This window comes from Oreochromis niloticus, linkage group LG10 (genome assembly GCF_001858045.2).
Source record: "Oreochromis niloticus isolate F11D_XX linkage group LG10, O_niloticus_UMD_NMBU, whole genome shotgun sequence".
Classification (NCBI taxonomy): domain Eukaryota; kingdom Metazoa; phylum Chordata; class Actinopteri; order Cichliformes; family Cichlidae; genus Oreochromis; species Oreochromis niloticus.
In genome coordinates, this window is record NC_031975.2 from 33,697,719 (window position 1) to 33,710,002 (window position 12,284).

The window sequence follows — 12,284 nt, forward strand, 5'->3', positions numbered from 1 at the left end:
AATATAACATAGCTAACATTAACAGTGCAGTGAATCCTGCTTGTGCCGTCATATTCAGGACTGCAAACTGAGCAGCATCACTGACTTTCAGCTTGTTGTGTTTGTGGATATATGACTGACTTTAACTATCCATAAAATCATCACATTCTCTGTAAGATTAAGGTCGACTATATATATATTTAGAAGTAGAGGCTTTAAAACCAAGTTACCGCTGAAAGTACAAACATCACTAATGTCACATAACTTTCCCGACATGTGGCCAACAGTAATGTTTTAATGTTCTTAAACATTCGCACATAAATAAGTGACATCATATTCAGTACTTACTTTTGATAGTTCACTCTTCGGCCGCTCCCTTCTGCCGTATTTTGCGGCAAAATTATCCACACCCACCGCCGCACTATGGATTGTGGGATATATGGGGCCACGAAGCGTGCACCGGACCACGCTTGATATTTGGGGAAATCGACGGCGCATTTGGAGTATGCATTTGAAGTGCACTTTGAATTGGGACAGCCGTCGTCGCGTGGCGGTGACGTAATCGCACTTAAAATGCGTACTTCAAGCGTGTATACCCTGAATTGGGACCATTGACTGTAGAAAACATGGACGACGCGACTCCGCCTCCTCCCATTGTGCAAAAATGAAGCCAAAATATCCCGCTTGTGGAGGCTGCCATCTTGCAAATTTGGAGCCAGAGTCTGCGCAGTAGTGACTTGAGGTGGAGCGACTGTGTAACGCTCCCGCCCACACACCCGCTGGACATGACCGCAAACACGCCCCCCTACACTTTTTACGTAGATCATGAGTCCTGCTTGATCAATGCGATGAGCTTCAGTCTTCCTGGTGTTTCTTAAATGATGCCTCTCTCAGTGGGTCAACAGAACTTCTAGCACAGGACAGCTGTGATGAAGAAAGAGAAGAAGTTTCTCCAAACCTCTGGACCCAGGAAACCCAGCTTGGTCCTGATGGTCTCCCTCACTAGTTTCTCTCCAGGGTGAATGTAGCTGTTGATATAATATGGACTCTATTATTAAATGAAAAGAACAAATTAGACTACACTACTGAAACGTTCTGCTGATGTTTTTAAAGTCTCCATGTTACCAGGCTGTAGAGGGCTCTGAAGATTTAAACAGTTTTAGATCCATTACACTCACAGTCTTATGTTAAAATCTCAAAGGACAGCATTATATTTTTGATATTAACAGTAACTCTGGGCCTCTGTAGAGTGTGCAGATGATCTCATTGCTGTCTAAAAATGGATTAAAACAAACATAAGAAGTGCTGAATCCTTCAATAACACAGACTATTAAGAGCATTAGGTGTGTCGCATCGCTAACTAGCTAGCAACAAGCCTCCAACACAGTGCGTATGCTAGCGGCTAATCTTACGGCTAATTAACAACAGAGTGATTTTAGAAGTTTAGATGATAAGCTGTGTGTCTTTTTTTATAACAGTGACATGGTTGTACCTTAATTAAAGGAGTCATCAGCTGCGGTAAACCAGGAAAAAAACTCGAGCAGCCGGGCTACGTAAAAAGTGTAGGGGGGCGTGTTTGCGGTCACGTCCAACGGGTGTGTGGGCGGGAGCGTTACACAGTCGCTCCACCTCAAGTCACTACTGCGCAGACTCTGGCTCCAAATTTGCAAGATGGCAGCCTCCACAAGCTGGGTATTTTGGCTTCATTTTTGCACAATGGGAGGAGGCGGAGTCGCGTCGTCCATGTTTTCTACAGTCAATGGTACCGCTCCCTGCCGGAGGAGTAGTTTCTTTTTTTTTTCTTTTTTTTTTTTATATGAACTTTATTTGTCAACAACAGTGTGTGGAAGCAGATTTCATGTCTGTTGTATTTATCACATATCACATTAGCATAGCAAGAGCACTCATGTCACTTAGTTGTATACATGTGCCCTACAAGTGGGCCTTATGCTCTACACACACTGTGAGACGGTGTCCATCCTCAGAAAAACTGTTTGGTGTTTGATCTGAACGTTTTTCTCCACTGTAGTGTTTTTCTTTTCCTTTTTCTTTAATAAACCTCACTTCAAAAGACACGCTCACCTGGTAGTTGCAATTTTATTTAAGAGTTTCCATAACAATTGTAACATATAAGACACCATTACGGAAGCGTAGAGCTTCCACCCAGGCAAAAGAAAAATAGAGCTTTATCACATTATAATGTGAAAACTTTATTGTTCTAACAATATACTTTTCATGTTTAAACAACATAATATCATGTTGTTACAATATACATAATTATCACGTTTGTACAATATAATATTTATATTGTAAGAACGTGAAAGGTTTTTTGTTATAACATGATAATTATGTATATTGTAATAACGTGATATTATGTTGTACAAATAAAAATATCTACCCTTCCATACACCATTACTTATTCATGCATCTAAATATATTCGGTTGAGCATTACAACAAGAGGTAATGAAACATAAAAAACAAGAAAAAAGAAAAGAAAGAAACAAAACAAAAAAGGAAACAGAAAAACAGGCAATGTAGAATTTGAGAACATAGGCACAAACAGTGTGAACAGAAAGGGAAATCATGATCCACATCTCAGATAGATTGGCTCAGTCAAGAAGAACTTGCTTAAAGAAACATAAAATGGGCCCGGGCATTTTGACTAGAGACCCACCAGGTATTATAGGAATAGCCATAAATCCTTTGAATAAAAACGAACACTGTTGTGACAATGATGTACACTCTCTTGTTGGTATATGTATGATTTCTATACATTTTACATCAGATAAAAACTTTGGGTGTAAGATTCAGATAATTATTCATTAAAAGCGAGACATTTTAAATGAGAATAAGAAAGAAAAGTATTTCTTTGTGCCCCCCTTTCCCTGTTAATGCCCTACCTGGCCCCCTGGCAAAACTTTGCTAGACCCGCCCCTGCACAGTTACCAGCTGACAGCTACTTAGAAAAGGATCCTGGTGTTATTTGGCTCTCAGAAACAGTTCATAACTTCCCTTCAACTCATTCGTGTCACCTAAAAGGTAAACCTGTTTCTCCATCACCTGTTCAGCTCTGATGATTCAGTAAGGACATCTCCTGGTTTCATCTGCATGTTTCCCTCTCACCACATATCCAAACCGATATCATGACCAGCAGCTTTACAGCTGTGGCTCCAGCAAACATCAGCTGATACTAGAAATTAATATTAAATAAATTCTAACAACAGCTGATCAACTTTAAATGTGCTGGTGTTGTTTAGCGCGACATCCGCTGGTTTCCTCTTTCTGGCGCAAAGTGGGCGATCAAGCAAGCGAGAGCGGATTTCCTTCAGAAAAGCCGATCAGCTGATCATTGATCAGTTTCATGATTGAAGTAGCAACAGGAGAGGGAGGGGGGAGAATGAGAGGAGAAGAAACAGCTGCAGCGTAACGACAGAATAACTCCAGCTTTGTTTCTTTTTTCCATTCTAGCTGAAGTCCGGGACAAACTTTGTTCCTTTTCAGCTCAATATGAAACGCATAATATTTTCTCTGAATATCGGACGATTCCGTTTTTTAGGGGACGGTTAGCAACTTTACTAACTAACCTTATGAATAAAATAAAGTTCACTATCAGTAACATCACAGCACCCACCCAGCTGTATAGAAACTCCGTCATGCTAGCTAGCACGCAGTACGAGTTATTGTAACTGACTGTAAAAAGTCAGCACAACGAAAATAAACTCCACCTAAACTTGGTTTAAATCTGACCCAGATAGACTGCAGGTCATAACTTCTTACCTGAAGTTCAGTTCACCTGATACTCGGACCGGTGGCTGCCTCGGGTCTCTCCTCCTCCTGCCTCCCCTTTCCCTCATCCACCTGCTGGCCTCTGTGGAAGCTCCGCCACAGCCGCCACCAAGCAACTGAGTTATTTTTACACATCGGTCAGCATCTGGCCAATCCACCACATTTCGTTGTTTATACCGTTACAAAAAGACCCAAAAACCCATCAGGCCATAAAAACGAAAAAGCCATCGGCCCACCGGTGGCCACTCCAGCTATGGTCTGTACGAGGGAAATTTCTTTTGCAGTTTGTCTGAAAAGATGCACTTGCGCTTTGGGATCTTTTAAACATCATTAGGCGCGTTGCTGCACGCTGTGAGTCCGTCAAGCGCTCACAAAACAGCAGTTCGGGGATGACATCTCACACATGGGTCCTCTGTCGGACTATAGGAAAACCTGGACATTTTTATCAATCTCGAAAATCCCCCCGGACGCCCCGGACAGAACGTGCAAAGTGGACATGTCCGGGAAAAAGAGTACGGTTGGTCACCCTAAGCTACAGCAGAGAGTGATATTAGGCCCCTTATGTCAAACTGAGTGATTTATGGCCCCAATAAAACGATTTATGACCCCAGGAAGTAATAAAGGAAGTAATAAAAATATGATATTCATAAAAAATATGATATTAATAATGCCCTAAGTAATGCCATCCAGAGTAAGAATCTGGTTAGATACCATATTTCTAAGATTTTCAGGGCCAAGTACAATAACCTCAGTTTATCTGAATTAAGGAGCAGAAAGTTAGCGGCCATCCAGGTCTTTATGTCTTTAAGACATTCCTGCAGTTTAACTAATTGGTGTGTGTTACCTGGCTTCATGGACAGATAGACCTGCGTGTCATCTGCATAGCAATGAAAATGTATGCTATGTCTTCTAATGATGCTGCCTAAGGGAAGCATGTATAATGTAAATAGAATTGGTCCTAGCACTGAACCCTGTGGAACTCCATAATTGACCTTAGTATGTGAAGAGGACTCTCCATTTACATGCACAAATTGGAGTCTATTAGATAGATATGATACAAACCACTGCAGTACAGCACCTGTAATACCTACAGCATGTTGTAATCGCTCTAATAGGATATTATGGTCAACAGTATCGAACGCAGCACTGAGGTCTAGCAGGACAAGCACAGAGATGAGTCCACTGTCAGAGGCCATAAGAAGATCATTTGTAACCTTCACTAAAGCTGTTTCTGTGCTGTGATGAGCTCCGAAAGAATTTTTTTTGTGAAGAAGTTCATGAAGTCATTACTAGTTAACGTTAAAGGGATGGTTGGCCCAATAGAGCTCTGACTGTTTGTCAGCCTGGCTACAGTGCTGAAGAGAAACCTGGGGTTGTTCTTATTTTCTTCAATCAGTGACGAATAGTAAGATGTTCTGGCTTCGCGGAGGGCTTTCTTATAAAGCAGCAAACTATTTTTCTGGGCTAAATGATGATCTTCTAAATTTGTGACACGCCATTTCCTCTCCAGCTTACGAGTTATCTGCTTTAGGCTAGGTCAGGGGTTGGCAACCCGCGGCTCCGGAGCCGCATGCGGCTCTTTACTCCTTGTACTGCGGCTCCACGTGGTTTGGGAAAATAAATTAGAAGTAATTCGCTGAAGTGCATTTTATTTGTGTTTAGTTCTTTTTTTTTAAACTTGTAGTTCTAAATTGGAAGATTGTTGTGACTTTGAAATATAAAAATAAAATGATATCTTATTATTTTTTTCATCGCTCAAAATAAGCGTCACACTCGCGGAAGCCGGTGTACCCGCCGAAACGCCATGCATTTATCAAGACTTTCAACCCCAGGTAGGCCAATTATGGATCTTCGGATCCACATTATGTCGGCAGCTGTTCTCCACCGTGAACTATGTTAAAAACAAACACCGCTCACGCCTCACAGATGACAGCTTACAGTCCTGCGTAAAGATGAAAGCCCCGATTTGCAGACGCTGTGCACCGAGGTTCAGGACCAGAAGTCTCATTGTAAACAAATCACGGCAGACCCGACGATGTTTGCATGAACATGCTTTTCAGTATCTCTTTATTGACCACTTTTCACACACGGTTGCTGTACGCATACAGCCGGCTGTAGCTTTGCAGCTCACAGCCCGACATACACCACCAACAACACAACAGCACAGATAGCGCAGACATTAAGGCGGCGAGGCGTGATTGCGGGTGCCGCTCAGGTGCGTCCTGGCAGAATTTTGCAAATATCTATTTTTTTTTAGCGGCATAGTGCTTTTTTTCCAATTACTTTTTAAAAGGGTGGCGGCTCACAACAGTTTTTGTTTGCTACATGGATCATTTTAGTTCAGCTGGGTGTCTTTCCTTTTGTTATATTTCTTTAAGAGTTCAAAATGTGTTAATTACATAAATAAAATGTAATTTTCTCCGTAGCACTTCATGGATTTTTTGCTCTGTGGATTCTTTTAAAAAGCAGTTAAAAACTTTTCTGTTCAAACAAGCCTTTTGTTGATCTACGTATTTTATATTCTTTACATTATTTACATTTGATCTTTTACATTGTGTATAATGTCTATTGATTGTATTGTTTATTTTAATATTTGTGTACAGCGCATTGTGACTGCCTGTCTGTGAAAAGTGTTTAATAAATAAACTTTACTTACTTACTTTAGTTGTTCACACAAAGCACAAAAAACAATATATACAGTGTTATCTTCATTTTAGATTTCAAAAAGTATTTGTGGCTCCCAGTGTTTTCTTTTGCGTGGAAACCGGGTCCAAGTGGCTCTTTGGGTGTTAAAGGTTGCAGACCCCTGGGCTAGGTGTTTGAGAATTATACCACGGAGTCAGGTACTTCTTATTTGAGGCCTTAGTTTTCACAGGAGCTACAGTATCCAGAGTCGTACGTAGTGAGGAGGTAAAATTATTAACAAGATAATCGACCTCTGTTGGAGTAGCGTTCAGATAGCTGCTCTGCTCTATGTTGGTACAGGGCATTGAAGATGATAACAGTGGGTGGATTATATTCTTAAACTTAGTTACAGCACTTTCAGAAAGACATCTACTGTGATAAAGTCTACTCTCCACTGCTGTGTAATCAATTATTGTAAATGTGAATGTTATCAGGAAATGATCAGACAGCAGAGGGTTTTCAGGAAACACTGTTAAATGTTCAGTTTCTATGCCATATGTTAAAACAAGATCTAGAGTGTGATTAAAGTGGTGGGTGGGTTCTTTTACATTCTGAGAGAAGCCAATTGAGTCTAATAACAGATTAAATGCCATGTTGAGGCTGTCATTTTTAGCATCTACATGGATGGTAAAATCACCCACAATAATTATTTTATCTGAGCTGAGCACTAAATCAGATAAAAAGTCTGAGAAATCAGAGAGAAACTCTGTATAAGGCCCAGGTGGACGATAGATGATAACAAGTAAGACTGGTTTCTGAGTTTTACAGCTGGGGTGGACGAGGCTAAGCATCAGGCTTTCAAATGAATTAAAAGTCTGTCTTGGTCTTTGGTTGATTAATAGGCTGGTGTGAAAAATTGCTGCCACACCGCCCCCTCGGCCTGTGCTTCGAGGTTTCTGGTAGTTAGAATGACTCGGGGGTGTTGATTCATTTAAACTAACATACTCATCCTGCTGCAACCAGGTTTCTGTAAGGCAGAGTAAATCGATTTGCTGATCAATTATTAAGTCATGTACTAACAGAGACTTGGAGGAGAGAGACCTAATATTTAATAATCCACATTTCACTGTTTTACTCTTTGGTTCAGATGTGGATACTGTATTGTTCTTTCTTTGTGATTTTTTATGTTTAAGTTGTTTATTGCTGGTTTTTAGTTTGTTTTTTGTCTGTTTGGGAGCTGACACAGTCTCTATGGAGATGGGTTTTTGGGGGGGTAGCAGGAGGAGAGAAGCTGCAGAGAGGCGTGTAAGACTGCAACTCTGCTTCCTGGTCCCAACTCTGGATAGTCATATTTTGGGGGGTTTAATAAATTTGTCCATATTTCAAGAATTTAAGCTGAAAATGTTAGATTGTTTATCCTGAACGAGAGCAAGAGAGTGCACCTATCGCTGAGAAGGTAAATCGGAGCTGTATCCGATTGGCTAACCGGGGTGCAACGGGAGCTGCCCACTTGTTATATGTTTGGCAGCGGGGTGAAATTAGGCACGCCTCAGAGGTGGAGTTGGTCTCCGGCGCAAATTTCGAACGAAGAGCCGGAATCATTAAGGAGCAGATACATCGAGAGTAACAAGGGGAAAAAATTGTGCACTGGCTGCGGTTCGGTGTGAGTATGAGCGACGGAGAACTTAAGCTGTGCGCTGAATTTGAGACGGAGCTAGTAAGAGGGCTGGTTTGAAGAAAAAAGACTAAGTATTTTTTTCAGGAGTATTCCCTGTTTTTGAATATAAGGTTTTGGGAATAGAGGGGTCCCTAACAAGTTATTCTAGGGGTTTTTGTTGCGTGTATTTGGATAACAATACGGAGGTTTTTTTCAGGAGGTTTCCTGCTTGTTTGCCTAAGGGTTGGGTGGGAGCCGCGGTGCGCTTATGCTTGGGGGGGGGTCACGAGAGTTTTTTGCGAATCGCAGTTTGATTCTAAATCTCCTTGTTCGGATTAAACAAATGCATATAAATTGAAATAAATTATGAGGTCAGTTCCTTATGATTAAGGAACTGACCTCCCAGCCCATTGTTCCTTCAGTGGACTGGTTTCAGTCATTATGCAAATGTACTGTTTATAAGATTGGGGAAACCTGCAGTCAGCTGAGACTGAAGAAGTCACTTGGATGAGTGACGAAACGTTTCGTAGCGTTTTGTGGGAGAAACACAAAACGCTACGTCCAGATGAACAGATTCAACTTTTGGAAATTGAAATAAAGTTTTCCAATGAGGCATGCAACCTGTATGTCTCGCCATGCTGAACGTTACAAAAACACAAGTTTAACTAAGCACTTTTACTCTGGTTTAACACATTTCCACACACACACACACACACACACACAGGAGCACGGGCCCAGACACAGGCGCACGCGCGCACACACGCAATGACCCACCACCAGATGGCATTTTTAAGCATAAAAAAAGTAAAAGCTTTTTAATGGCTTAAAATTAAAGAATGCTATTGATGATAAAAATAGTTATTTTTAATAGTCAAATAATTTATTTTTTGGGAAAAAATTAATGAGTTATGAACTACCATAATTTGATGAATATCATAATTTGTTGAATATCATAATTTTATGGATATCATAATTTTATTAATATCATAATTTTTTTTAATGAATATCATATTTTTATTACTTCCTTTATTACTTCCTGAGGTCATAAATCATTTTAACACTCAGTTTGACATAAGGGGCCTAATATCTCTTACAGCCCAAATCCCTTTGGATCTCCACTCATCCATGTACACAGATTTCTTACACAGACAGATATACCTGCTTTTCCATATTGGAGTAAAGTTATGAGGAGTAAAGTTATGTTTATAAATTCATTTCTAATAGAGAAGGACCTGCTAAGAGTTTAACAGGTAATGAGCTGCAGTCAAAGTCACAGGGCAACAAAAAGTCTGCTCCACCCACCCAAAACCACATTGGGAATAACGTTCCAAAAGGAATGTTTGTTCTTAATGAAGGATCTTAACCATTTCAATTTCAGCACACCATTCATAACATCAAAATCAATGGCATTAGCCCCGCCCTCTTCATAATGTTTAATCATATCATTATTCTTTATATAATGATATTTGTTCCTCCATATGACCTAGAGTGGTGCCTCACAGCAAAAAGGTCCCACGCTCACTCTGTGTAGGGTAAACTGCCCACAGGTGTGAATGGTTATCTGTGTGCTAGCCCTGTGTCAGGGTGGCAACCTGTCCAGGTGTGCTCCGCCACAGAGCAGCCTGCGAGCCAAAGCTGAGGGTGAAGCTAAGCTAAGAAATGTCACGTGTCACAAAGGTGTTTAAATCCTGCCTGTTGATTTAAACAGGCAGGAGGAGGTGCAGAGGGTCGGAGTAACAGAGGAGGACGCTGGCACAGGAGCAGGAAGGAAACATAAATGATCCGCCTCCTCTCTGCTGTGTTCAGGTGTCTGTGGTAATCATCAGCTTCTCCTCACAATAAGATCCACAGAGTCACCTCCTGTGGTGTATAAAGGGTGCTTCTATGTAAGAGGAGATTAATTTATTAAACTAAGAAATACAACAAAATACAGGACAGATACTGAGTGGCTCCGCTCTAAGCATGCATTGTCATTCATCACCAGGACTCAGTTTGTTGAATTTCATTTATTTTGTTTAGACTGATACAAAAAGAGAAGAGATTTTAGAATCACAGGTTTGATATTTTCTCTACATTCAACACATTTCTGTTCTTGTTGTTACTGATAAACATAAAGAGCTGAAGGCATCTTTTTGGTCACTGTGTTCTGCTGCCACCTGCTGACAGATTTTGATATTACACCATAATGAAAGTTTTAGAATAAAATCTTTATTTCATAGACTTGATTAATCAGATTTTTATTTGAAACAATCAAACTTGATTGATTTCTCTTTGGAAATGTGTTTCCATCTAGTCAGCTGACACCGTTAGTGTGTCATGTGACTCTTTTATAATCGGAACACGTGGAAGGTCACAGTGGATCTTTAAAGTGTGATGAAGAGGAGGAACGTCGGGTTTGAGCGATCCAGGAAGTGAAGGCCGAGACTCTAGCGTAGACTCCGGGTTTCTGAGGAAGTCCACAGCCTGCACCAAATGAGGTCACACCTGTGAGGAACCAATCAGAGAGCAGCGTTCCGTCAGACCTAATGTGAGGCTTATATCTATATTCTGTGTGTGTGTCTGTATGTGAGACACCAACCAATCAGAGTCCAGCTTCCATCATCCAGACACATCAGAGGACCACCAGAGTCGCCCTGAAAACACCACATTTAAACTTTATTTACACAAACACAGAAACTTTATTCACCTGCAGCTTACAGACCCATCAGCACTCAGAGCACAGTCTGAGAGTCACACCTGATGTCTGCGTTACATCCATGTTACAGGTTCATCCTTTAATCAGTACGACATGCAAAAGAATCAGAATCTGAACACTTTATTAATACCTGACGAAATGATGTCTTTACAGCAGGGGTGTCCAAACTTTTTTCGCTGAGGGCCACATACATAAAAATATAGGCGGGCCTGGGCCACTTACTAGAAATTAGGTATATAACCTTAACTTTACTGTATTAAAAATCACTTAAAAGTGGTCAAATGTGTTATATTGTTGAATATAATTAAAGACAAAACTGCCTTCATCACAGCTTTCCATAAATGGATCTTTATTGATTTATTCAGAAAAAGCTTTGGTAGCTCATTCCCAGAACAGCAGCAGATTTCTTCTTGGACAGAAGATTTACAGCACAGAGAAAAAACAATAAAGGGGAAAATGGGACGGGTAAATTTCAAGTTTGTTATTTACGTTATTAGGCTTAGCAACGCATCTATTAACGTTCGTTTGAAACGATTATCAACATTAACAGACTGAACTGGACTTAATAACATGAGTCCATATAATTTTAGTATGTAGGGTATGTAAATCGGGCCATCCAGCTGCGGTGCTGATCCGACGCCACTCGTGCCAAAAATCCGGACAAATGTCACTTGATCAAGGAGCAGATCTGCATCAGATGAGATCAGCTGACTTCGCGTGTGCGTGCGCTGTGCACAGCGGTGTGTACTCTGTGTGTTAACAAGAAAAACGCATATAAGAAAGTGGTGCGCAAAAGCAGGGTAGTGACAGAATTGATGCGCATTATTGATATTTGAAGCATGTGTACCTGCACATTAACACACGGGTACTGTGGAATACATTTTTACTCACCTAAAGCGCTCGTGCTCTCATCCACTCCCTGCAAAAAAATAGCAGCTGTGCGGCGTCTGTGGCATCAGTGCTCGGATCGCATGCGATGGAGTAAAAATCAAAAGCACAGCTTTATCAGAGAGTTGCAGTTTAATGTTGGCTGACGAGTCTTCAGTGCGTCGCACAACTGGATTTCTTGACATGCTGACGTTGTTGAAGTCCTGCACTTTTTCCGGGCACATTATTTCGGTGACTTTAACGAGGCAGCGTTTTATGAGGTCTCCATCTGAAAAAGGCTTGCCATGTCTTGCGATGAGTTGGGCGACCTCATAGCTGCTATTGGAGCCTTTTCCTGGACAATTTGAGCACGAAAAAAATACTGTTGCTGACACTGCAGGATAGCTACCCTTTGCTTTAATTTCTGCTCTCGCTCAGCACCAGTGTAGGATGCATAGGCCTGATGTTTGATTTCATAATGACGTCGTACATTATACTCTTTTATAACTGCCACAGTTTCAGTGCAGATCAAACAGACACACGTCCCCTTTAATTCTTTGAAGAAATATTCACTCTCCCACCTTGTCTGAAATTTTCTGCACTCACTTTCGACCTTTAGCTTCTTTGGTTCTGCCATGTTTAGTAACTTGGGGTAAATTTCTTCTGTGATTGTA

The 12,284-nt window shown here is 41.0% G+C and overlaps 1 protein-coding gene across 1 annotated transcript in view; it reads right to left on the minus strand.

Annotated features, from left to right (window-relative positions):
• Positions 1–10,035: 10,035 nt before the first annotated feature.
• tmprss15 (transmembrane serine protease 15) overlaps positions 10,036–12,284 on the minus strand; it is a 43,015-nt gene continuing 40,766 nt past the window's right edge. Inside the window, exons 27-28 of the mRNA XM_013265225.2 lie at positions 10,627–10,681; positions 10,036–10,532 (exon numbers count right to left, since the gene is read on the minus strand). Coding sequence (XP_013120679.1) covers positions 10,399–10,532; positions 10,627–10,681 — 189 coding nt within the window. The 3' untranslated portion in view covers positions 10,036–10,398. The remainder of the gene's footprint in view (positions 10,533–10,626; positions 10,682–12,284) is intronic.